General features: G+C 64.2%; 1 protein-coding gene across 1 annotated transcript in view; it reads right to left on the bottom strand.

The window, feature by feature from the left end:
- The window catches only part of LOC127045986 (potassium voltage-gated channel subfamily H member 2-like), a 56,588-nt gene extending 30,904 nt beyond the window's left edge, over positions 1–25,684 (bottom strand). Inside the window, exons 1-2 of the mRNA XM_050942881.1 lie at positions 25,568–25,684; positions 20,993–21,223 (exon numbers count right to left, since the gene is read on the bottom strand). Of these exons, the coding sequence (XP_050798838.1) occupies positions 20,993–21,223; positions 25,568–25,643 (307 nt within the window). The 5' untranslated portion in view covers positions 25,644–25,684. The remainder of the gene's footprint in view (positions 1–20,992; positions 21,224–25,567) is intronic.
- Positions 25,685–27,305: the final 1,621 nt, after the last annotated feature.

Genomic DNA, 27,305 nt, shown 5'->3' with positions numbered 1-27,305 from the left:
TGACAGGAGTGGCTCAGTGCAGTCTACCGAGGCCTGTCTGCCGAGCCGCCCAGGACTATAGGCAGGTGAAATCGCCATCCTGACGCCCTCGAGGTGGAGCACGGGACGTTTCTGACAGCGGTTCAGGGGCCGACGCCGGGTATCCCACGGGGGCCCGGCCGTATGGTTGGCCCAGGAACTGCGGGAGACCTGCGGCGGTGGTTGCAGCCCGACCGTCGAAGTCGGAAGAGCTAGCCGAGAGGTGATCCTCGAACAGTTCACCCACATCCTGCCAGCGCGAGGAAGGCCTGGGTCCTCCGTCATCGACCGGCAAACACTGGCGTGCTGTCCCCTGATGGAGGACTTCTGGCGGCAGAAGCCCCGATGGGCCCGACAGGCCAACCAACCCCACCACGCCAGAACGCCCCGACCCGGGAAGAAGGCGACACCCACCGGCTGCAGCCCCACCAGCACGGCCGGACCAAGCCCCAACGCCCATCCCCGGAAGGTGCCCTGGACCCCGCCAGGGATCCCCGAGGACCCGGCCCCGAGTCGGACGACCCAACCTTAGGGCCTTGTTTCTCCTGCGGCAAGTCGGGACATCTCCAGAGGGATTGCCCCAAGGAGTGTACCTTTGGCCAAGTCTGCTCCGGGGAGGCTCGGGACCCGGCGCCGACAGCCCGCCAAGATTACGGCACCTGTGATGGTGGAGGGATACCCGACCGTGGCCCTCCTCGACTCGGTTGCGGACAGACCTAATCCGCAACCACTTAGGTCCCCAGCGGATGCACGCCTGGGAGAAATTCGGTTACAAGTATCCACGGCGACGTACGGCCGTACCCCAGCGCCTGGGCGCAACTGACAATTGACGGGAGGACCCGACGGATGGTGGTAGGTTCTAGCACCGAGTCTGGCCCTATCCAGTAATCCTGGGCCGGGACTGGCCCGGGTTTCCGGCCGTCCTACGCCGACATGCTGGGAGCAGCCTGGGTCCCGTACCAGCCTTGGAAGGAGAAGCCTCAGGAGGGAAGGACGAGGAGCCGAGGCCCCCAGAAATGGAGAAGGATGAGCTGGACCCCCCAGAGGACCCCTCCGCCGAGGATGGGGACGATGCTTCCCCGGGCAAGGCCAGGGATCCCTCGGCCCCCACGGACTTCTGCCGCGACCAAAGAGCGGACCCCACCCTCGGCGAGGCATATGAACAGCTCGCCACCGTGGATGGCACTATCCTCGATCCCAGGTGAGCTGCCCGGTGGCCACACTTCGAGTTACGCCAGAACCACTTGTATCGGGTCGAGAGGGACCCACACACCAAGGAGCCCCGATCACAACTCCTCGTACCCCGCTGTCATCGGCGGGCAGTCATGAAACTGGCCCATGACGTCTCGGCTGCCGGACATCTGGGTACTGAAAAGACCCTGGCCCGAATATTGGGGCGCTTCTATTGGCCGGGGATATACCGTGAGGTGAAGGACTATTGTACCTCGTGCCCGGATTGCCAGTTGACCGCGCCGGCGAGGACGCCCAAGGCACCACTGGTCCCGATGCCATTAATCGAGACCCCTTTCGAGTGGGTGGCCATGGACCTGGTGGGACCCCTCCCTAAGAGTGTTGCGGGGTTCCAGTACATACTCGTGATGCTGGACTACGCCACCCGGTTCCCCGAGGCGATCCTGCTCCGGAACATCACCGCCCGCACCATCGCAGGCGAGCTGGTTAAGGTCTTCGCCCGCATCGGCTTGCCCCGGGAGATCCTCACGGATCAGGGAACCAACTTCACCTCGCAGCTGTTGGAGCAGGTGTACAGGCTCCTGGGGATCAAGCAACTCCAAACCTCGGTGTGTCATCCCCAAACCAACAGCTTGGTAGAGAGGTTTAATCGCACCCTCAAGGATATGCTGCGAAAATTCCCCCCAGAAGACCTCCGCCGGTGGGACCAACTACTCCCGCCCCTGCTCTTGGCGGTGCGAGAGGTCCCCCAGGCCTCAACCAAGTTCTCACCGTTTGAACTATTGCATGGCCGCCAACCGCGGGGCCTGTTGGACCTGATGAGGGAGACCTGGGAGCAAACCCCCTCACCCGCCCAGGGTCTCCTGCAATACGTGATCCAGCTCCAAGAGCGTCTCAAGCAGGCTGGGACCCTGGCACAGGCAAACTTAAAAGCCGCCCAAGAGATGCAGGCCCAGGCATACAACCGGGATGCGCGTACCCGAGACTTCCAACCTGGAGACCGGGTCTTACTCCTCCTCCCCTCCAGCGAGTCCAAGATCCTGGCTCGATGGCAGGGCCCGTACGAGGTGGTGCGGAAGGTGGGCCCCGTCACCTATGATATTCGTCAGCCCAGCCGGCGGAAAGAGCTTCAACGATATCATGTTAACCTCCTTAAACCCTGGCGGGAGCGAGAAGGATTGCTGATCAATCCCTGTCCACCAGAACCCGAACTCGGGCCCCAGGTACACACTACGGAGGACTCCGAGGGACCCCAGCTTGGGGAAACGCTGACAGAAGAGCAGCTGGAGCAAACCCGCTGCCTCCCTCAAGCATTCCCTCGCACTTTTACAGCCCATCCCGGGTACACCTCCATGGCCTATCATCAGATTCAGACGGAGCCGGGAGTGGTGATCCGGGCCACGACCAGACCCCTGCTGTATCATCGAAGGCGAATCGTCGAAGACGAGGTACGGGCAATGCTAGACCTGGGAGTAATTGAGCCGTCAAAGTGAGTGGTGTAGTCCCATCGTCCTGGTGCCTAAACCCGACGGCTCCCAGCGTTTCTGTATCTACTTTAGGCGCGTTAACGCCATCTCCAAATTTGATGCCTACCCCATGCCCCGAATAGACGAGCTGCTGGCCTGGTTGGGAGAGGACCGCTATATTACGACCCTGGACTTAAGCAAGGGGTATTGGCAGATTCCCCTGGATCCGGCCTCCCGGGAGAAGACCGCGTTCGCCACGCCGACCGGCCTGTATCATTTTACGCGGATGCGCTTCGGCCTTCATGGGGCACCTGCCACATTCCAGCGCTTGATGGACCGCCTCCTCCAACCGCACCACGACTACGCCGCGGCCTATCTAGATGACGTGGTCATCTACAGTCGGCAGTGGGAGACCCACCTGGACAAGGTCGCCGCCGTCCTGAGGTCCTTGCGGGAGTCCGGGTTGATGGCCAACCCTAAGAAGTGTCGCATCAGCTGGCGTGAGACCACCTACTTGGGGTATACTGTTGGCAATGGACAGGTGAAACCTCTTGTGGACAAGGTTCAGGCCATTGCCGCCTGTCCGCCGCCAACCACAAAGCGCCAAGTCCGCCAGTTCTTGGGGCTGGCGGGATATTATCGGAGGTTCATCCCCCAGTTTGCAGCAGTAGCCGCCCCCTTGACCGGGCTCCTTACCAAGGACAGCCCGCGACACGTACGCTGGACCCCAGAGTGTGACGAGGCTTTCCAATCACTGAAGGCAAGCCTCTGCAGCAAGCCAGTCTTGTTTAGCCCGGACTTCCAGCGACCATTCGTCCTACAAACCGATGCGTCGGAAGTCGGGCTCGGGGCTGTCCTCTCACAGGAGGTGGATGGGGAGGAGCATCCAGTGCTGTACATCAGCCGGAAGCTGTTCCCCAGAGAACAAAACTACACAGTCGTCGAAAAGGAGGCCCTCGCGGCGAAGTGGGCCTGCGATGCTCTGCGTTACTACCTCCTTGGGGCCCCGTTCACTTTGGTCACTGACCACTCCGCCCTCCAATGGCTATGCCGGATGAAGGACAATGCGCGGCTGCAATGGTGGTACCTAGCCATGCAGCCCTACGACTTCACCGGCCGCCACAGGGCAGGAAAGGACCATGCCAACGCGGACTTTCTTTCCTGCCTGGGGGGCATGGACGAGCCTGGCCCCGTCGCCCGGGAGCCAGCCTTGAGGTGGGGGGTGTGTAAGGAGGCGCCCTGGCTCCCCGCCGCGCCTGAGGGGGACGAGCCAGAGCAGGCGCCTCAGTGGGCGGAGTCAGCACGGCCTGTCCCCGCCCCCGGAAGTCAAGGGGCGGGACAGGAAGTATAAAAGCCCGGCCCCAGCGCTCAGTTGGGCGCAGGCTGCCGGAGAGGACAGACGCTGGTGCCCGGGCTCCAGCCGGGCCGGACCTGCCCCGCGCCCACTACCCGGAGGAGCGCTGGCCGGACCTGCCCCGCGCCCACTACCCGGAGGAGCGCTGGCCGGACCTGCCCCGCGCCCACTACCCGGAGGAGCGCTGGCCGGACCTGCCCCGCGCCCACTACCCGGAGGAGCGCTGGCCGGACCTGCCCCGCGCCCACTACCCGGAGGAGCGCTGGCCGGACCTGCCCCGCGCCCACTACCCGGAGGAGCGCTGGCCGGACCTGCCCCGCGCCCACTACCCGGAGGAGCGCTGGCTGGACTTGCCTCAGACCCAGTACCCGGAGGAACATCGGCCCGACCTGCCGTGTGCCCGATACCCTGAGGAGTGGCCTGAGCTTCCCCACGACCGGTACCCGGAGGAGCCCATGGTCTGGGACCCCCCAGACGACGGTGGCAAGGACCAGGTACCCAGAGAGGGGAGGTTGGAAGTGGCCCGGGGGTAGCCGACCCTGGTTTGGCTCTGGAAGAGCCCGAACCCATGTCAGTGTGTTGTGGCCAGGATCCCCACTGACCGCAGCGGGTCTTGACCGCTGCTCGGGCCCCAGGCTGAAACGCAGTGGAGTGGGAGGGCCTGCGTTCCCCCTGCCACCCGTAACCGGGTGGCAGACTCCCCCTCTTCCCGCCTATTGCCACTGCTCTGCCCTGACCCAAAGGGCCAGAGCGAATTAGACTTGTGTTTGGTGCCCCGCCCGAACCAAGGGCTGGGCCCCTTTGACTTTGCCACTGCGCTGCCCTGACCCAGAGGGCCAGAGCGAACTAGACTTGTGCTGGTGCCCCGCCCTGCCAAGGGCCTGGGCTGATACTGTGTTTGCTCAGCCCCTGCTAGGGGCCTGAGCCTGAACTATTACTGCCCGGCCTGTCCAAGGGCCTGGGCTGATACTGTGTTTGCTCAGCCCCTGCTAGGGGCCTGAGCCTGAACTATTGCTGCCCGGCCTGTCCAAGGGCCAGGGTTTATTGACTTTGAGAGCCCCGACCCTGGCTAGAGGGCCGGGGCTCTACCCTGTTTACAGACCTTATACCCCGCTCAACACCTGCCCAGGGGCTAAGCCGACCCGGACTGCAGTGCGTAAGGAGGCGCCCTGGCTCCCCGCCGCGCCTGAGGGGGACGAGCCCCAACACAACCGGCTTACAGCAGGTAACAGCTTTGGTGGAGAATGCAGGCAGCGGAAGGTCATTTGGACCGAACTGATCTAACCTAACACAGCAATAGCAGTGACAGTTTGTCAGAAAGGGTTGCTATCTGCCTGGCAGAATGTTCACCCTGAAGCAACAGGAGGGAAAGGAAACAAAGCAAAGGGACCGAGAGGTGGGGGGAAGTTAGCTGAAGACCCACCCCTGCCCTTGCTAAACGGGTAGCAGAACGAGGAACATGCTCATGGGGACAAGATTCCTTCCAGGGGAGAGATGCCCTTGAGTCCGCCTGGAAGGGGACTGAAGCATTCTGTGAGCACATGAAACCCAAGCCAAAGGCTGCGGCTATCAAAGCACAGCTGGGTGGGCACTGTGCAAAGCTGTCACTAATCTCTCCAGCCTGGGAGCGCTCCAGGAAAGGCAACTGGAGGATTACAGACTCCATTTGGATGTAGTTAAGGAGAATTTGGCACAGTATAAGGCACCTCAGTGGGCCAGTGCAGCTTCAGCACTACAGAATGCAACAGCTTTAACCGAGAAAACAGGAGAGCGTGAGCACCTGAAACTGGCAGTAAAAAACCTGAATGGCGAGGGATCTGCACTGCAGCTGAAGCTGGAGGATGCTCAGGCAGCTGCGGGGAACTCTGAGCCCTTTAAATCCTGCCTGCAGCTCCGGCGGCCGGGCCGGGACCAGGATTTAAAGGGCTCGGAACTCCCCGCAACCATGGAGAGCCCAGAGCCCTTTAAATCCTGCCTGCAGCTCCGGCAACCGGGCTGGGACCAGGATTTAAAGGGCTCGGAACTCCCCGCAACCGTGGAGAGCCCAGAGCCCTTTAAATCCTGCCTGCAGCTCCGGCGGCCGGGCCGGGACCAGGATTTAAAGGGCTCGGAGCTCGCTGTCGCCGCAGGGAGCCCAGAGCCCTTTAAATCCCGGCCCCAGCCTGGCAAGGCTCAGGGCTCCCGCGGCTGCCTTTAAATCCCAGTCGGAGCTGCGGTGTGAATTTAAAGGGCCCGGAGCTCCACGGTGGCCAGACTCCCGGGCCCTTTAATTTGTCCGTGAACCCCAGGGACTCCCAGTCACCTTTGCAGCTGGGAGCCCTGGGTTGATTTAAAGGCCCCTGGGGCTCCCAGCCACAGCCCCAGGGCCTTTAAATCTTGAGGCCCCGCCTCTTCTGATTAAGGCCACGCCTCTTCTGCTTGAGGCCACGCCTCCCTCCGGACTCCGGCAGTACTGGTAAGTCCTGGAAGTTACTTTCACCCGAGCCCAGGCCTATACTGGTGCTTCTGACTGGGCAGTAATACGCAGTGCTGAGGGGCGGCCAGGTGCGAGCCCCGAATGGGACTGGGCGAAGGAAGTAATGAAGGTAGGGGCATCCGCCCAACAACTGGGGAAATTGGTCTATGGCACAGAACAGGGCCCTGTGACTCCCCGGAATTGTATGTTACTACAAAGGAGATACTGGCCATGGCAGCCGGGGTTGTGCCAGTAGGAACTGGAACCCCACCAGATTTCAATACTTTAACAATGCAGTCTTCAAAGCTAGACAGTTTGAATTCAAGAAGGAAGGTAATTTTAGGACCCAGAGATCCAGCTGAAGGATACCCGGAGGTGAAACAGGAGATTTTTCGAGCAGCTGTAGTTTTTGGAGACACGCAGGGACACGCGGGATAAGGAAATAGGGACAGGAGAATGGAACCCATCCAGGCGGTAACTTTTGTCAACAAGGGGCCCCCAGATCTCCAAGAGGAACGGGGGAAGGGGCCAGATGCACAGTGGCATGTTAGGGGGAGAGGCCGGGGAGGTGCCAGGGACAGCAGAGGAGGAAATGGATCTGGGTATCAGAGGCAGACCAGAGGACGTCTGGCTGAAGTGGGAAAGGTACATTGAGAGGGGAGGCATGGAGGGAGCTCAGGATGGCAGGGGAACCAGAAGAGAAATGGGACGGGAAGCTCACAAGTGAGTTCTGCAAAGGGCTGCCCAGTTAAGAGAGGCAAGAGGGTTCCTGCAACTCTCAGAACAGACCCCGAACCATTGGCACCACCCCAATAGCGGTGCCCACCTCCCCGGACTCCCCCTGAGGTAGTGGCCCAACTACAGTATGACAAATGGGGGCATCCCATTGCAGGGGCAATGATGGGGAGATTAGGGGGACAAACACACCCCACTATGCTAACTGGTGTGACTGGGGAGCAGTGGCTTCCCGGGGATGCTGTAGAAACAGAAAATTCAGCACAGCTAGTATCATAGACAGGGGAGACAATGAAAGCGTTTATCACGAGACTGATGCTGACCCGTGGAGGGAACTGGGAATGATGTGTTCAGAAGCAGGATCCAACTAGGAATGAGGAGGATGGAATATTGGGAACGTTTTACCTTTACAAGGGTAGACTCGCTGTGGATTTAGCCAACGGGTTCCTCTGGGCAAACAGTGAAGGGCTAGCAGAACACCCCCTGCCCCTCCATTAATGCTGTACACAGGTGTGGGCTGTAAGGGCCCCGGAAGGAGGGAAAGTCAAAGACGTGACCCAGCGTATGGGCTGAAAATAAACTGGAGTGTGGGAAAATTGATGCTGAGGTTTTAATCTGAGGGCCTGACCCCCTCCACAGCGTCAGTATCCTCAGGAGGCAGAGGAAGGAGTAAAATCTACCATGGAAAGGTGGTTGGAACAGGTGGTACTGGGCACATGGCGAGTACCAACTGTCACGGAGTCCCCGGGCGATGCTCTGTAACTGCTCCCCACAAAGCCAGGCAGGACTTTGGGGAGCCTCCTCTCCCTCGGAGCAGACTGTCTGCAGGACAAGAAGCTCACAAGGCTTCACCTCCTGGGTCTCTCCTTGGAGCATTCAGCATCCTCTGCCCCTCCGTGCACTTCCCACAGCGAGCCCACCCCCGCGGGGTCCTGGGGGGGCCACAGGGTCCTGCACCCCCACTTTGCAGTCAGACGTGACTCTCAGCCAGCCAATAACACAGAGGTTTATTCGATGACAGGAACAGGGTCTAAAACAGAGCTTATACATACCGCGAGCTGGACCCCTCAGCCAGATCCATTCTAGGGGGCAGTGAGCCAGACCTCCACATCTGCACTTCACTCCCCGTTCCCGGCCAGCTCCAGACTAACAACCCCCTCCAGCCTCTCCTCTCTGCTCAGCTCCTTTCCCGGGCCAGGAGGTCACCTGATCCCTTTGTCTCCAACACCTTCAGTTGGCACCTTTGCAGAGAAGGGGCCCAGGCCATCAGCTGTTAGGAGTCAAGAGGGTCAGGCATTTAGGTGCACTGGCCCTCTGCTCTGCCAGACACTTAAGAACTGCATAGGGGAAACTGAGGCACCAACACAGTATTCAGAGAAAACATTAAGAACATTCCTAGTTCATCACACCAACACCGCCCCGACTGGCCTGTACTGAAAGGGGGTGGGAAGACCTGGAGAAGTACAGCGGATTTTAGAGAATAAAACGCAGTAACCCTGACCCTGCCCCTGCCCCTGCCATGGCCAAGTAGTCACTGCACCAGCAGCAGGAGCACAGTGGTTCTCAGTCTCTGCAATCTCCTTGCACCCTGAGTCCTGGTACAAATTTGGGTTCACTTACAGGGGCCAACAGTTGTGTTTCACAGGGGTCTCCCATGTGACCAAGTGGGGGAGTTTCTTGTTTTTCCGTGTTTTCCAGTGGGTTGCATGCAGAGTGGGTGGGACTCAGTGTCCCCGGGTGTTACTGGTTAACGAGGGGAGAGGGAGTTTGTTGGTACACAGGACCAGAGAGGGGATTTGGGACCCCGGCTGATGGCCTGGAGGATGGAGACCCCAGTGACTGGTGACCTGGTGACCCAGAGACCCGGCTCAGGAGTCGCAGCCGGTTCTGGCCAGTGGAAGGACAATGGGCTGCGGGGAAAGGACCCCGGTGCCCTGACCAGCTGGTTCCAGTCAGAGGTGCCAGAGGACAGAAGAGGGGAGAGGAGGCCCAGGCGACCCAGTTACCTGGAGAGAAGACAATGGACAGAGGGGGCTTGGGGCCAGGGATATCAGAGGCCCAGCTGGGAAGCAGGGGGGCTCCGGGCTGGAGAGGGGGAGCAGACAGAGCCCCCCTGGATGCAGGGAGACTGGGATGTGCTGGGCTGAGGGAGGCCAGGCCTGAGGCCCTGAGAGTTTCCTGTGCTGGGTTCAGACGCTCAATAAACCCTCCTGTGTTACGCTGGCTGAGAGTCACTCCAGGCTAGAGAACAGGGGGCATCAACCCCTCTGGGGGTGAGGAGGCCCGGGAGGTCCAGAGCGTGTGGACTCCCTGAGGGGCCCACGACGAGAGACAGACGTGCTGAGGCTCAGAGAGGTGCGGCTCCAGGAGGTGGAGGGGCCGGACCCTGAGAGAGGGTGGACCCCCGAGAAGGGCTGTCACACTGAAAGGGGCACCCCCCACGGACCAAATGGGGCCACGAGTGGGCACGACCCGTAAGTCCGTGACACCCTGGGGTTTCCATAACACACCTGCAATTTGTCCCTCCCATGTGGTTAAAATGTGGGGAAGATTGACACTGAAACCCTGAAAGGAGTAAATTCTTCCACTCATGATACACGGGCGCCTGGGGACCATAGGGAGGAGGTTGGTAGGATCACGGAGCAGATGTTACAGCTCGTCCAAGATCCCGGATCCCAGGCTAGCAGAGCCAAGGCCCAGCGGGTACAGCTAGAGATAAAATACTTAGGGGTCATATTGGGAAACGAGGGACGAACCCCAGACGCACAACGGGTGGAACGGACTGGAAAACTTCCTGCCTCGACTGATGTGGCATCTTTCCGAGCCCGTCTGGGAACCCTGAACCTCTCGAGATGTCAGTGACATGTCGCCCACGGGGCTCTCTCCCCAAGAAAGGACGGCAGTGGGGGGGGGGGAGGCCTGAGCAGGCAAAGGCATCACAGACCTGAAACAGGATTTGACTCCGGCCCCGGCCCCGGCCTCACATAAACAAAGGGGGAAGAAGCATCCATCCCACAGCTGCTGAGTACTGACGTAGCACTGGGAGCAGCACCCCACAGACAGCCCCCAGCCCCAGCGCCCCACAGACAGCTCCCAGCCCCCCACGGCCCCGCTCATAGTGCCCCATTGAGAGCTCCCAGCCCCAGTGCCCCACAGCCCGGGTCACAGCACCCCATGGAGAGCTCCCAGCCCCAGCGCCCCACAGCCCGGGTCACAGCACCCCATGGAGAGCTCCCAGCCCCAGCGCCCCAAAGCCCCGCTCATAGCACCCCATTGAGAGCTCCCAGCGCCCCACAGCCCCGCTCATAGTGCCCCATTGAGAGCTCCCAGCGCCCCACAGGCCCGGTCACAGCACCCCATGGAGAGCTTCCAGCCCCAGCGCCCCATGGCCCCCCTCACAGCGCCCAACTGAGAGCTCCCAGCCCCAGCGCCCCTCGGCCCCGCTCATAGTGCCCCATTGAGAGCTCCCAGCCCCAGCGCCTCACAGCCAGCTCGCAGCGCCCCAATGACAGCTCCCAGCCCCAGAGACCCCCCTGTCCCTGCTAACAGCACTCCACTGAGAGCCCACAGCCCCAGCGCCCCCCAGCCCCGCTTACAGCGCCCCACTGAGAGCTCCCAGCCCCCGACGGCTGGGCTCGCAGTGCCCCACTGAGAGCCCCCAGCCCCAGCGCCCCACATCCCCGCTCACAGCGCCCCACTGAGAGCACCCAGCCCCAGCGCTCCACATCCCCGCTCACAGCGCCCCACTGAGAGCTCCCCGCTCCAGCGCCCCACGGCCAGCTCACAGCGCCCCATTGAGAGCTCACAGCCCCAGCGCCCCACAGCCCCGCTCGCAGCGCCCCATTGAGAGCTCACAGCCCCAGCGCCCCACAGCCCCGCTCGCAGCGCCCCATTGAGAGCTCACAGCCGCAGCGCCCCACAGCCCCACTCGCAACACCCCACTGAGAGCTCACAGCCCCAGCGCCCCACGGCTCAGCTCGCAACACCCCACTGAGAGCTCACAGCCCCAGCGCCCCACAGCCCAGCTCGCAACACCCCACTGAGAGCTCACAGCCCCAGCGCCCCACGGCCCAGCTCGCAACACCTCACTGAGAGCTCACAGCCCCAGCGCCCCACGGCCCAGCTCGCAGCACCTCACTGAGAGCTCACAGCCCCAGCGCCCCACGGCCCCGCTCGCAGCACCTCACTGAGAGCTCACAGCCCCAGCGCCCCACGGCCCCGCTCGCAGCACCTCACTGAGAGCTCAGAGCCCCAGCGCCCCACGGCCCAGCTCGCAGCACCCCACTGAGAGCTCACAGCCCCAGCGCCCCACGGCCCAGCTCGCAACACCCCACTGAGAGCTCACAGCCCCAGCGCCCCACGGCCCAGCTCGCAACACCCCACTGAGAGCTCACAGCCCCAGCGCCGCACAGCCCAGCTCGCAGCACCCCACTGAGAGCTCACAGCCCCAGCGCCCCACGGCCCAGCTCGCAGCACCCCACTGAGAGCTCACAGCACCCCACTGAGAGCTCACAGCCCTAGCACCCGACAGCCCCGCTCGCAGCACCCCACTGAGAGCTCCCAGCTCCAGCGCCCCACGGCCCCGTTCACAGCGCCCCACTGACAGCTCCCAGCCCCAGCGCCCCACAGCCCTGCTTACAGCGCCAGTGCCCCACAGCCGGCTCACAGCGCCCCTGTGACCAACAGGGCACTTGCTGTGATGTTTCAATGAATGCTGTGAGCTGAGCAGTGGGCAGCAAAGGGTCCGGTGCTCCTGGGGAGGAGCAGGATGCTGAGATGCCTGGGTCACCTACTGACTGGGGCCGTGAAGGAGCTCAGCTGAATGGGACTGGGGGAACCCCCAGGACTGGACATCTGACCCCCGCAGCAGGAAGCTCCAGCCAGCGAGCAGGGAGCTCAGCAGGGCTCTGCCGAAGTGTCAGGTGTCTGAGCTGTGACACAGGCTGTCCCCAGAGAGTGACAGACACAGGCACTCAGGGCAGGCTGTAACCTCTGAGCGACACAGTCCCACCGACCTAACCCCCATGTTGGGGGACCATACACCTCTTTGGGCCAGGACAGTCCCTTTGTTAAGCCCTATGCCGGTTGTCCCGACTTTTTTCCCCCAAAAAAGTGCCCACTGTTGTCGGATCAGCGGGGCGTGGGGGAACGTGCAGCCTAAACCCAAAACAATCTGCTTTACTCGGTATAAAGCTCATCAATTGCTCCCCCTCTGTACCAGCTCTTGTCCAGCTCAGGTGGGAGCCAGGGGATTCTTCAGGAGGGCTTCTCTCCCTCTTTGTTCTGTTCCACCCCTTTGCATATCTTTTGCAGAAGGCGGGAATCCTTTGTCCCTCTCTGAGTTCCCACCCCTCCTTCTCCATGGAAAGACACCGGGTTAAAGATGGATTCCAGTTCAGGTAACGTGGTCACGTCACTGCAAGACTCCATCGCCCGCTTGCCAGCACACACGGATACAGGAAGATTACAGAGCCACCTGCGGACAAGTGTCCTGGGTGATGGGAGCCATCAAGATTCCAAACCACCGTTAATGGCCCACACTTTGCATAATTACAATAGGCCCTCAGAGTTATAGTTCATATTTCTAGTCCCAGATCCAAGAGTGGTACATTTATACAAATAGGATGACCACACTCAGTAGATTATAAGCTCTGTAATACCACCTTATAAGAGACCTTTTGCATGAAGCATATTGCAGTTACATTACAGTCACTCACTGACAAGCAGTGATGCCAGCCCCCTCGGGGGGAGGCAGTGTTCCTGCATGGGGGGCGGGGGCAGCAGGATCCCAGCGATAGGCAAGAACCTGCGGGGGGCACTCAGGCAAGCGGCTGGAGGGTCCCTACCCCATGCAGACAGCGCTATGGTGGGAGAGCTTCCCCAGGGAGGTGGATTAACGACGCTTTCCCGTCAGCAGAGAGCATCTTCGGTAGAGCGCTGCAGGGGTGCAGCCAGGGCCAGCGCTACCGTTTAGGCAGCCTAGGCAATCGCCTAGGGCGCCAGCATTATTCGGGGGGCGGCATTTTGCCAGGGGGGCAGCAGGCGGCTCCGGTGGAGCTGCCGCAGTCGTGTCTGTGGACGGTCGGCTGCTCACGCGGCTCCGGTGGACCTCCCACAAGCACGGCTGCGGCAGCTCCACCGGAGCCACGGACCAACGGACCCTCCGCAGGCACCACTGCGGCAGCTCCACCGGAGCTGCGGGATCAGCGCAAGGAGTGGTGAAATGGCCGTGCGCCTAGGGCGCGAGAAACCCTGGCGCTGGTCCTGGGTGCAGCTATGCCCAGAGGAAACCAAGAGGGATGCTTCAGCTCCTGGCCGCGTGCAGGCAGAGCTGGCCTGGGCAGTCCAGACTAGGCCAGAGCCGCTGCCTCTCTGGGCTTCCCTGGGGTGGGTCCAGTTGACTGACAAACCTGCTCTGGGGGATGGGCTGCCTGGTGTCGCTGCAGGTCCTGGCTGAGCACATCAGGCCCACAAGGCTACCCCAGGAGCCCAGCTCCGTGGGATTTGCAGGTTGAAGCAGCCCGGAGGCTCCGTCTCAGAGGCGGGGAGGCCATGGGCCCTGCCCTGGAGGGGGAGGGGGATCCCTGGGGTTCCTACCCGGGACTGTTTGAAAGCAGAGGTGCAGCCCTGACCCTACAGACTTCTGAGAGCCCCCAGGGCCCCGTGCAGCTCCTCCCTGACATGCTGCATTAGGGGAGCAAACATGAGCTCACAGGCCCAGCACTGCAGAGCCCAGGCTGCCAGGCCAGCCCCTCAGTCAGCAGCCCGCAGGGGGCTGGGCAGAGCCAATGGTGCCCAGCAGCAAGGCAGATGGCACCTGCTCCCTCCCAGGCCCAGCCCTCGCTGCAGGGACATGGGCCGAGCACAGAGCTCACCACTCAAGGGGACCAGGCAGGAACGGGGCACAGAGCCCAGTCCAGTGCAGGGCAGAGTGACGAGCCAGCATGTAGCAGGGCTGCCCAGAGGATTCAGGGGACCTAACGTCTTCGGCGACGGGGGGCCTCCGCCTCGGCGACAATTCGGCAGCGGGGCGTCCTTCCACTCCGGGACCCGCCGCCGAAGTGCCCCAAAGACCTGCGGCAGCCCCCCAGGCGCCAAATTACTGCCGAAGACCCAGCACTTCGATGGTGGGACCAGAGTGGGAGAAGCTCCGGGGTCCTGGGCCCCGCTAAAGTTTTCCGAGGCCCCCAGAGCGAGTGAAGGACCCCGCTCCAGGGGCCCCGAAAAACTCTCGTGGGGGCCCTTCCGGGGCCCGGGGCAAATTGCCCCACTTGCCCCCCCCAGGTGGCCCTGGCATGTAGGACAGAGGCACTGCCCATCCAGTGCCCAGGCAGGAGGAAGTGGGTGCGATTCCCTTGCCCTGTCAGGGACCCCCCACTCGCACACCCAGCCAGGAAGCCAAGGGGAACCCGACCCCGGGAGGGGGAGATCGAGAGGGCAGGGCACTGCAGGCAGGAACGGGCAGTACTGGAGCCCCGGACAGAACCCCCCAGAGGCTGGCCCCACTCTGCAGGCCCAGGCCATCCCACAGGCCCACTCCATTCCCTGTGGGGCCAGAGGGGGCGCTGGCAGCCGAGATCAGGGCAGAGCACAGCTCCCCTCCCCCTCCCCCTGCTGTCCCAGTGCCTCATTCCTCAGCCGGTCTGGATGGGCTCAGTGACACTGGCCAGAGCCGCAGCGGCCCGGAGTCACAAGCGTACACAGCTGTCAGCGGGTCGCCCTGCTGCCAAAGGGTGGGGAGGGGGAGCCCAGCTGGCCAGCAGGGAGCAGCACACGAGGGCCCAGCCTCCTCCGGTCAGGGCCAGCCACTCGACCAGCGACCCTGGAGGGAAAGGCCCCGTTCCCCACACCGGACAATCCTCCCCCTGCATGGGGGCCTGCTGCCAGCCAAACCTGCAGGCCACAAATCGCCACCTCAAAGTGGCTTCAGTGGCGCAGCCCTGCAAGAGACAGAGACAAAGGTCAGGGCCCCACTCGAGTCCCCATCGCCCAGCGCAGCACCAGGACAGAGGGATCTGGGGGACGGGAGCCCCCGACACTGACTCCTGGGCACCCCTCTGCACAGTGGAGAGGGCAGCTCCTTGGCCCTGGCCAGGAAGCTGCAGTGCTGCTCCCGGATGGATAAAAACCAATGGCTTTTTTTGAAAAAATGGGAGTATTTTATTGAAAGCATATTTCTGATTCTGTTGCTCAAATTAGAACTTTTTCTTTTTAAAAATCTGCTTAAAATGAAACTGGAGTTTAATACAAAATATGTTAAGGGCTAAACTTCTCAATCTTTTCCAACAGTGAAGTAAACCAACCTGCTGAATCCATGAGCCCCCAGCAAACCCGCTGCTAAGGGCGGCTGTCCTACAGAAAACCACCATCAGGGGAACCACCCACCTGCTGAGCTCGAGCTTTACCAGTCTGGCACAACAAGTCACAGGCTGCATCAACAGCGCTGTCCGGGGGTGGGGCCCGGCCCTGCTACGGGGGGCAGGCGATTGACACAGTAACCAGAGGCCTCGTGAGGCCCTGGCCTTTGACTCCAGGAGCCACCACCATGTGTCTCAGCCAGACCATCCCCAGTGCCCCCGAGGGGGTCTCACTCTCCCATGCACGACTGCACATGGGGGTCACTGTCTGTGGGGGTGCACCCGGCCATGCACTCCCCTTGCTAGCCCAGGACAGACAGCGCCCAGCCCCTGTGCTCTCTGGGGCTCCTGCACAGTAGTGGGGCCAGCCAAGCTCCATCACCAAGCCCTGTTACTAGTAAGCCTGGAGACGCAGGGCCCTGGAGCCTGCTTGGCATGTCTCCTCCCACACACACACAGGGCTGAGCCACCGCTCAAGCTAGGGGACAATCTAAGGGCATCTTGCCAAGCTAGGGCCTGAGGGAGCCAGGGATCAGGTGCCAGGTGCTGGTGGCTCAGCTCGGGTCCCATCAGTCTGAGGCTGGGGAGCTCTCGGCCCCAGGAGCAGCCCACCTGCCCTGCCCTGCCCTGCGGAGGTGTGGCAGGGCCAGCATGCAGGAAGGGGGCAGGAGGGCGAGGGACCCGCAGGCTGCAGCTTGGCTCCTTGGTCAGCTGGGCGATGCCAGCCTCCAGGCCAGTTAACCAAAAACAGCAGTGCCCGGCCGGAGACACCTGCCACGAGCGCGCCAGAGCCTAGCAGCAAGCGGGCCTCCTGCAGCACCTCAGGGCAAACCGGGCCAGCACCCAGCAGCCCCCCACCAGGGTGAGCCTGTGTCATGGCAGTGAGCGGCCCAGAGCAGGCTGGGTAAGTGACCCTCCCTCCAGCACCGCCCCCACCAGCTGCAAACCCCAAGGGTGACCAGATGTCCCGATTTTGGGGCTCTTTCTTATATCGGCTCCTATTACCCCCCACCCCCTGTCCTGATATTTCACATTTGCTGTCTGGTCACCCTACAAACCTGGAGCTTTCCCTTGCTGCTCAGCCACCCCCATCCCAGTTTTACAGCCCCTCCCCCTGGCCTAGAGTCCCATCCCCCTCCCGGCTTTACAGCCCCTCCCCCGGCCCAGAGTCCCACCCCCCTCCCAGTTTTACAGCCCCTCCCCCGGCCCAGAGTCCCACCCCCCTCCCAGTTTTACAGCCCCGCCCCCAGCCCAGAGTCCCATCCTCCACCCGGCTTTACAGCCCCGCCCCCAGCCCAGAGTCCCATCCCCCACCCGGCTTTACAGCCCATCCCCCAGCCCAGAGTCTCAGCCCCCGCCCAGCTTTACAGCCCCTCCCCCTGGCCCAGAGTCCCACCCCCCACCCGGTTTTACAGCCCCTCCCCCAGCCCAGAGTCCCAGCCCCACCACCCAGCTTTACAGACCCTTCCCCTGGCCCAGAGTCCCAGCCCCCACCCAGCTTTACAGCCCCTCCCCCAACCCAGAGTCCCATCCCCCACCCAACTTTACAGCCCCTCCCCCAGCCCAGAGTCCCAGCCCCCACCCAGCTTTACAGACTCACCTCCTGGCCCAGAGTCCCAGCCCCCGCCCAGCTTTACAGCCCCTCCCCCTGGCCCAGAGTCCCAGCCCCCACCCAGCTTTACAGCCCCTCCCCCAACCCAGAGTCCCAGCCCCCACCCAGCTTTACAGCCCCTCCCCCAACCCAGAGTCCCAGCCCCCACCCAGCTTTACAGCCCCCTCCTCGTGCCCCCAGTCCCCCGTCCAGCAGTAGATCCCACCCCCACCTTCCAGCTCCTTGCCCCCTCAGGCCCGGGAGAGCAGCTCCCGTGGCACCGGGCTCACAGCGGGACCCCCTTGACTTACGGGGAGAGGAGCCCAGGAGTGAGACTGTCAGGCCAGCCCCCGACACAGCTCATCACCCCTGACACTCCCCCCGCAAGCTGCCCCCCAGCCCCCGTTGTCCTTAGGTCCCCGCTGCGGGTGCAGAGCCAAGAGGGGCCAGCAGCTGGGAACCAGATCTGTTTACGCTGCTGGCCGGAACCGGGGAAGGCTCCTGAGAGCCGGAGGCAGCTGCCTGGGTGCGAGCAGAGACACCTGGTGTGGGAGGGCCGGCTCCCCCGCAGGGACGTGCTCCAGGCTCTGCAGCCACCCCCCAGCGCTCACAGGGGGCCTGCAGGAGGATGGCTCCTAGCACCAAGCAAAGGGCCAGACCCCTAGACCACAGCACCCACTTAGCCCCACACTGCAGGGCCCACGTGTGCATCTCTGCTCCCACCTGCTGAGCCTGGCCAGCAATACCCCGCAGCCCCCCACAGCGAGACCTGGGCCCTGGCTTAGGGCCCAGCCACATTCTCCTGCACAGCTGGTGGCAGCCCTCCTCCCCAGAGCTAGCTGCACATCACACTCCAAGCAGCTGTCAGCTGCTCCCATGCCGCAGTCTGGCCTCGCTGGGCACCCGCCCATCAGCAGGACAGTGGCACTAGAGCAGGCAGTGGGTGAGGACTGGTGGCAGCAAGGGTAGCGACGGGCTGGGGCAAACAGCAAAGCAGCCAGCCTGCCACCACTCCATTGTGTGGGAGCTCTCAGCCTCCCTGGGCAGCCCACAGGATGTGGGGCACCGGCACACACTGGGTGCCTGTGGGCACTGGCTCATGGCAGGCTGGCCAGTGCCACAGGCTACAGCAAGGCTCAGTGCTCTGTGCCACCAGCTGGAGCAGGGCCGGCACATCAGCCCGGGTTCCTGCCGGGGAGGGACTTGCCCAGGGTCCCCCAGCCAGCCATGGGTGGAAGAGCAATGCCCCACAGGAAGGGACAGGGTGACTGGCTCTCCTTTCCCTGCCCCACCCCACTGCCAGACCAGGGCTTACTGGGCAGGAGGCTGAGACCCTGGTGGGTGCCTGGCTCGGCTGCTCTTTCCCAGCCGGCGAGGGCAGTGCCCCAGGGCAGGGCGCCAGACACACTGCGTGCTACATAGGGCCACGTGGGGACCACGGTTCTCGCCCTCTGAGTGCTGGAAGGTCCTGGGGAGCACAGGCACTGTGCGCACGTCGGGCCAAGGACGCCACCCACCCTGCAGCAAGCCTCAGCACCGCTGATTGATGGCCACGCCACGCCACGCCGCCTGGCCTCGGCAGGCCGTTAACTCAAGGGTCTGTCTGCCCGTGACGGACTGCGGCTTTCACACGCACACAAATAATCATAAATCGCCACCAGGCAGCGCCGTGGGTGAGCCTGCAAGAGCACAGAGGGACAGGCATGGGGACCCCACAGCCCGGCTGGGACGAAGTGGGACTGTACTTAATGGTTCCTCTGAATACTATGCGGGTGCCTCAGTTTCCCCTATGCAGTTCTTAAGTCTCTAGTGTGCATAAATGGCCGACACTTTGTATCCTAGCAACAAATGGCCGGGGCCCTTCTGCCCCGCCCCCCCCCCACACACACCCCCCCCGCAAGGCGATGCTAAAGATGGGAGAGAACAAAGAGGTCAGGTGACCTCCTGGCGGGAAATGAGCTGAGCAGAGGAGGAGGGGCTGGGGGGGGTTGTTAGTCTGGAGTTGACTGGGGACGAGGAGTGAAGTGCAGACCTGGGGGTCTGGCTCACTGCCCCCCAGAATGGACCCGGCTGAGGGGTTCGGCTCGCGGTACCTACAAGCTCTGTGTTAGACCCTGTTCCTGTCATCGAATAAACCTCTGTGTTACTGGCTGGCTGAGAGTCACGTCTGACTGCAAAGTGGGGGTGCAGGACCCTGTGGCTTCCCCCGGACCCCGCTGGGTGGGCTCGCTGTGGGAAGCGCACGGAGGGGCAGAGGATGATGAATGCTCCAAGGAGAGACCCAGGAGGTGAAGCCGTGTGAGTTTCTTGCCCTGAACAAGTCTGCTCCAAGGGAGAGGAGGCTCCCCAAAGTCCTGCCTGGCTTGGTGGGGAGCAGTTCCAGAGCATCACCCGGTGACTCCGTGACACCTGCCCCCATGGCACCTGGGCTCTCTCCTCCTGCTTGGAAAGTGGTCATGGGAGGGGACTGGCTGGCACTGGAAGGCAGGACAGGACGTGGGGCCTTTCCCCTCTAGGGGGCACCACCTCCAATCGGGCCCCAGGGCGGGGGACCGGCTGTTCGGGACCCGGGGCCATTCCCCTGCAGACAATGGCCAGCCCAGTGTTGTGGGTTTGCCACAGAACATGGGACCCCACAGCCCAGTGCCCTGCTCCAACAGGCACCCCAGGACGCTGGGCCCCGGGGGCAGGACACAATGGCTGATGCCTGCCATTCCATGGCTCTCCTGCCCCCCGGCCGCCACCCTTCATGGGAGCGATCATGCCCTCCACCCAGCACAGGCCCTGCCGCCCCACAGAGACGGCGCATGCCGGGGGGCAGGACGGGACCAGCTCCGAACACCTCCCCCCCAGCCCTGGCACCAGACCGTCATCTCAGTGCTGAGGCAGAAGGGTGCCACCTCCTCCCTTCCCCCGTCACATCTACAAGTGGGGCTGCATCCCCACTCCCCCACCCAAGGTGCCACGTCCCCATGCCTGGCCCCCCATGCCCATGTCAGGCAATGTGCCCCCCCCGCCCAGCCAGGCCCCCCACACCCAGCATGGTGCAGCGTCCCCCCACACTCACAAGGAGAGCCACGTTCCAGCACCCAGCCCCCCACCCCCACACAGCACTGTGTCCCCTCAGTCCCCAGCCCCGGGAGGGGTGCTGCGTGGCCGCACCCAGCCCCCCACTCCAGCATAGCGCTGTTTCTCCCTGTCCGTCCCAGCCCCCCACTCCGGCGCCGCGTGCCCATGCCTGTCCCCCCACCATAGCACCACGTGCCCAGGCCTGGCCCGGTCCCCCACCCCCTGACACAGCACTGTGTGCCCACGCCCGGCCCCCCACCATAGCACCATGTGCCCACGCCCTGGCACAGCACTGCGTGCCTATGCCCGACCCCACACCATAGCACCACATGCCCACACCCAGCACTCCACCCCCCGGCACAGCGCCACGTGCCCACGCCTGGACCCCGGCACGGCACCACTTGCCTACACCCGGACCCCCACCCTGCGGCACGGCGCCACGTGCCCATGCCTGGACTCTCACCCCACGGCTCAGCGCCACGTCCCCATGCCTGGACCCTCACCCCACGGCACGGCGCCACGTGCCCATGCCCGGACCCCCGGCACTGCACCACTTGCCCAAACCCGGCCCCCCACCCTGCGGCACGGCGCCACGTGCCCGTGCCCGTGCCCGGCCCCCTACCATAGCACCACGTGCCCACGCCCGGCTCCCCAGCACAGCACCACGTGCCCACGCCCGGCTCCCCAGCACAGCACCACGTGCCCACGCCCGGCCCCCCGGCACGGCATGGCGGCACAGCCCAGGGGGGTCCCTACCGTCCTTGCGGTAGAAGCAGATCTCCACCTTGCGCTCCTCGGAGCCCAGCAGGGCCTGCGCGATCTGGGTAGCGGCGCTGTGCTGGGTGCGGGGCCCGTACAGGAAGTCACAAGTGCAGGGCTTCTGCATGACCTCGGCCCGCGTGTAGCCACACAGCTCGCAGAAGCCATCGTTGCAGTAGATCACGGCGCAATTCTCCACCCGGGCGTTGGCGATGATGAACTTCCGGCCTGTGGGGGAGAGGCAATGAGAGGGCGGGTGGCTAGCAGCACGGCTACCCTTGGGGCTGTCCCCCCAGCCTGCCCACTCCCACTCCCGCCCAGAAAGGAGCCGGGCTCCCACCCCGATGGGTTAGAGCCAGCCCAGGGCCAGCTCCTGCCTCCACTCAATCCAGTTTCACCAGGCCAGGGCCGATGCACTGCAGAGAAGCGCAGCGTCCTGGCAAGGCTGGGGGGGCCAGGGACTCCATCCGCCCACGCTCCGCCACCGCCCACAGGGGGGAATCACAGGGGACCACAGGTGCCACGGATCCCGCTGCCACCCCCCACGCACAGCGCCAGGGCCGGCCCCACTGACCGGATGCCCACAGTGTCTGCCAGACACCCAGCGCTGCAGGTGCTGCCTCTGCATTGCCCAGCTCCCTTGGGAGCCTCTGGTTCTGCCAGTGCCCTCCCTGCGCTGGCCTTCACACTGCTCCAGACGAGCAGAGACACTTCAGCCCCTGCCTGGCTGCAGTCCAAGCTCTGCCGGAGCCCCTCACTGCCGACCCGCAGCCCCCCACCGACATCGGTCCCCTGCTTTCCTAGCCCTGAGCCTTCCCTCGCGCTCTCCCAGCCACGGCCTGTTTGTTTACTCGCTGCATCCGCAGCAGCCTTTGCATTCGCAGACCTGCCAGGCCGCCGGTGCCAGCAGCAGCACGCTGGGGATAAACAACCCTGAGGCCTGGGGCCTGCGAGCTGCCTCGCCTCCCCTCCCTGCAGGCCCCAGGCCAGGCCTCCCAGGAGCAGCTTCCTCGCTTCGCCCTGCTCCTGAGCCCTGGGCTCTCTGGCACGTGGAGCCGCCTCAGGCAGTGCCCCTGCCCCACCTGCGCAGGTGGGGGAAGCAGTTCTCGGCTGGTGCCCGCACAGCCCTGCAAGAGGCATTCGCCCTGGGCTGGCCACGCAGCCACTGCCACAGCTCCCACGTGGGCCTCCACCCAGCGCAGAGACATCCCAGCCCTCACCCCCAAGTCCCGCCAGCGTGTGGGCTGAGGCCGCAGGCCGTGAGCATGACCAGGGGAACGTGGGCAAGGGAGACGCACCCCACGCTACTGCGTGTAACAACAGCCCACACCAGACATCGCTTGTCACACACCAAGGCCGCCCCACCACGAAGCTGAGAACTGACTGGCTTCTTCCAGCCCCAGCACCCATCGTGAACTGTGCTGGGGCGGAGCAGGAGTCACTCCCAGGTACACCAGCAGCCCAGCAGGCACACCCGGGAGTGTACACACACACTCGCACACAGTCGCGGCTGGCACACCTGGAAGCGTACACGCACACACACACCCACACACCCCCAGTCGCAGCAGGGACACATAGCAGTGTACATACACACACACACAGTCGCGGCAGGCACACCCGGAAGCACAGGCCCCACAGGCACACACACAGTGCCCCACAGCCCCAGTCGCAGCTGGCACACCCGGAAGAGTACACGCACACGCACCCAGTCGCGGCTGGCACACCCGGGAGCGTACACACACCCAGTTGCGGCTGGCACACCCGGGAGCGTACGCGCACACACACACAGTCGCGGCTGGCACACCCGGGAGCGTACACACACATACACACACACACACAGTCGCGGCAGGCACACCCGGGAGCGTACACACACACACACACACCCAGTCGCGGCAGGCACACCCGGGAGCGTACACACACACACACACCCAGTCGCAGCAGGGACACACAGCAGTGTACATACACACACACACAGTCGTGGCAGGCACACCCGGGAGCGTACACACGCACACACACACACACACACACACCCCCAGTCGCAGCAGGGACACATAGCAGTGTACATACACACACACACAGTCGCGGCAGGCACACCCGGAAACGTACACGCACACGCAGCCAGTCGCGGCTGGCACACCCGGGAGCGTACACACACCCAGTCACGGCTGGCACACCCGGGAGTGTACGCACACACACACCCAGTCGCGGCTGGCACACTCGGGAGTGTACACGCACACACACCCAGTCGCGGCTGGCACGCCCGGGAGCGTACACACACACACAGAGTCACGGCTGGCACACATGGGAGTGTACATGCGCACATACACACAGTCGCAGCAGGCACCCACGGGAGCATACACACACACACATACAGTCGCAGCTGGCACACCCGGGATTGTACACGCACACACACCCAGTCGCGGCTGGCACACATGGGAGCATACACATGCACATACACAGTCGCAGCAGGCACCCACGGGAGCGTACACACACACACACACAGTTGCAGCAGGCACCCACGGGTGCATACACACGCACACACCCAGTTGCGGCTGGCACACCCGGGAGCGTATACACACACACACACACACACACACACACACACACAGTCGCAGCAGGCACACCTGGGAACGTACACACACACACACACACACACACACACACAGTCGTGGCTGGCACATACGGGAGTGTACACGCACACACACCCAGTCGCAGCTGGCACACCCTGGAGTGTACACGCACACACACCCAGTCGCGGCTGGCACCCACGGGAGCATACACACGCACGCACGCACACACAGTTGTGGCTGGCACCCACGGGAGTGTACGCGCACACACACACAGTCGCAGCTGGCACACACTAAAGCCCTTGGCCCATGGCACAGCTCTGTACCAGCCCTAGCAAACACAAGCCCTTCATCAAAAGCCGGGTTGCTGGTCCTGGCCGGAGACTGATTCTTCGGCAGCCCAGCCCAGCGGAGCCTCCTCTCCAGACAGCCCTCCTCAGAGTCACCTTCAGAGCATGGGAGGGAGGGTCAGCCTCACCCTACAGATGGGAAAACTGAGGCACAGCTACTCCAGGGCAGAGACAGGCATCCAGCTCTGGTGCTGCCAGGCCCAGCCCCACAATGATCAGCTGTCCACAAGGCCATCTCCCGGCCTGGCACACAATCCGCAGGGCCGGCAGAGGAGAGTTCTGCACTGGGCACAGACAGGAACTGCCCCCCATTTAGCACCCAGCTGCTCCAGTGCCCCACAGCACGGGCTTCTCCCCAGCCTCAGTCGCCTGGGCACACTAACTCAGTCAGGAAGCACTGATCTGATTTCCCCTGCTACTGACTGGGCCACACACCTCGCTCCCAAGCATACAAACCTGGGGCATCCCTTTCACACACATCCACACAGGGACACCCTCTCCTCCCCACCCTCCACACGCGCGCACACACACACACAGCACATGCCCACCCTACACACGCACACACAGGGACACCCTCTCCCCCACCCCCCGCACACACACACACACACACACACTGCACATGCCCACCCTACACACGCACACACAGGGACACCCTCTCTCCCCACCCCCCGCACACACACACACTGCACATGCCCACCCTACACACGCACACACACTGCACATGCACACCTTACACACTGCACATGCACACACACCCCGCACACGCACAACCTGAGCACATGCACACGCAGGGGCACCCTCCCCCCTACATACACACAGAAGGGCTGGGGCACACACAGGGGCTGGAGGACATGCCCTGACACACACAGGGCACCCACACACACACACAGGGGCTGGGAGACACCCAGGGGGAAGGGCTGGGGCACACAAGGACACACACGGCCTGGAGGACACAGGGAGACACAGGGAACTTCCCCCACATACACACAGGGACAAAGAGCACCGAACACACACACACACACACACACACACACGCAGGGGCTGGGGTACACAGAGGCACACAGAACATCCCACACACACAGGGACACACACACACACACAGAGAGGGGCTGGGGGACACACAGAGCACCCCCCCACACACACACACACACAGGGTCTGGGGGCAGGACACAGGGACACCCGCAGGGGCTGGGGGACACGGGGACACACAGAGCACCCCCCCCACACACACACACAGAGGGGCTGGGGGACACGGGGACACACAGAGCACCCCCCGCACACACACACAGGGTCGGGGGGCGGGACACAGGGACACCCGCAGGGGCTGGGGGACACGGGGACACACAGAGCACCCCCCACACACACACACAGGGTCGGGGGGCAGGACACAGGGACACCCGCAGGGGCTGGGGGACACGGGGACACACAGAGCACCCCCCACACACACACACACAGAGGGGCTGGGGGACACGTGGACACACAGAGCACCCCCCTCCCACACACACAGGGTCGGGGGGGGGACACAGGGACACCCGCAGGGGCTGGGGGACACGGGGACACACAGAGCACCCCCCCACACACACACACACAGGGTCGGGGGGGGGGACACAGGGACACCCCCAGGGGCTGGGGGACTCTCCCGGCCCCGCACTTACTCTGCCCCTCGAACTTGCGGATGATGGTGTCCAGGAAGGTGTTCTGGGGGGCGACGTGCCCGCGCCGCACGGGCATCCTGCTTATCCCATGGGGGGCGGCCGCCGGCCCGGCCCCTGTCCCCGGCGCCCCCCCCAGCAGGGCCCTGCCTGGGCCCGTCTGTCTCGCTGCGCTCGGCTCCGGGGCTCCCGCGGGCGGTTCCCCAGCCCGGGGCTGCGGCTCGGTGCGCAGCGCCTGCTCCGGCCGCCCGGCGGCTCGGGGGCGGGGCCGGCTGCGGGCTGCGCCGCCGGGCCCGGAGGGGGGACCCCGCGGAGCCGGGCCCAGCACGCCGCCGTGCCAAGCCCCCACCCCGGGCGCGATCCGGTCCGGGTCTGGCTGGGCGCGGGGCCCCCCGGGACCGTGCACCTGCCGCCGGCTGCAGCACCCGGTCCCCGCCCGGCTCGGCTCGGCTCGGCTCCCGGCGGGCTGCAGCACCAGCCTCCCTTGTTCAGGCGCGGCGGCAGCGCGAGGTGCCGGCACACGGGTCTGATTCGCCGCGCCCCGGCCGCCGCCCGCGGTCCCCAGCCCGGCGCTGCGCGCTGACAGCCAATGGCGGGCCCGACCGCGGGGTCCTGGGCAGGGGGGCGCGCACGGACCGCTGGGCCTCGCCCCCCTTCCCACTCCCGCGGCACCCGGGCCTGAGCCCGTCCCCCCACCGGACCCCCTCTGGCCCTAGGCACTGCCCCCCAGCCAGTTCCCCAATCCCCCACCCTGCCTTGGTCCTGTCCCCCACCAGACCCCCATAGGCCCCAGGCACTGCCCCCCAGCCAGTTCCCCCATTCCCCCCCCGCTCTGGTCCTGCCCCCCACCAGACTCACTCAGGCCCCAGGCACTGCCCCCCAGCCAGTTCCCCCATCCCCCACCCTGCTCTGGTCCTGCCCCCCATCGGACCCTCTCAGGCCCCAGGCACTGCCCCTCAGCCAGTTTCCCCCATCCCCCACCCTGCCTTGGTCCTGCCCCCCACCGGACCCCCTCTGGCCCCAGGCACTGCCCCTCAGCCAGTTCCCCCATCCCCCACCCTGCTCTGGTTCTGCCCCCCCACCGGACCCCCTCGGGCCCCAGGCACTGCCCTCCAGCCACTTCCCCAATCCCGCCTTGGTCCTGCCCCCCACTGGACCCCCGGCACTGCCCCCCAGCCAGTTCCCCAATCCCCCACCCTGCCTTGGTCCTGTCCCCCACTGGACCCCCATGGGCCCCAGGCACTGCCCCCCAGCCAGTTCCCCCATTCCCCCCCCCCGCTCTGGTCCTGCCCCCCACCAGACCCACTCAGGCCCCAGGCACTGCCCCCCAGCCAATTCCCCCATCCCCCACCCTGCTCTGGTCTTGCCCCCCATCGGACCCTCTCAGGTCCCAGGCACTGCTCTCCAGCGAGTTCCCCCATCCCCCACCCTGCCTTGGTCCTGCCCCCCACCGGACCCCCTCTGGCCCCAGGCTCTGCCCACCAGCCAGTTCCCCCATTCCCCCACCCTGCTCTGGTCCTGCCCCCCATCGGACCCCCACGGGCCCCAGGCACTGCCTCCTGCCAGTTCCCCCATCTTCCCACACTGCTCTGGTCCTGCCCCACATCAGACCCCCTCAGGCCACAGGCACTGCCCCCCAGCCAGTTCCCCTATCCCCCCACCCTGCTCTGGTCCTGCCCCCCACTGGACCCCCTCTGGCCCCGGGCACCCCATCCTCCACCCTGCTCTGGTCCTGCCCCCC

This window comes from Gopherus flavomarginatus, chromosome 2, assembly GCF_025201925.1.
Source record: "Gopherus flavomarginatus isolate rGopFla2 chromosome 2, rGopFla2.mat.asm, whole genome shotgun sequence".
In the NCBI taxonomy this organism is placed as follows: domain Eukaryota; kingdom Metazoa; phylum Chordata; order Testudines; family Testudinidae; genus Gopherus; species Gopherus flavomarginatus.
Note: the sequence above shows the minus strand (reverse complement) of the source record. Positions and strands in the feature narration are given on the sequence as shown.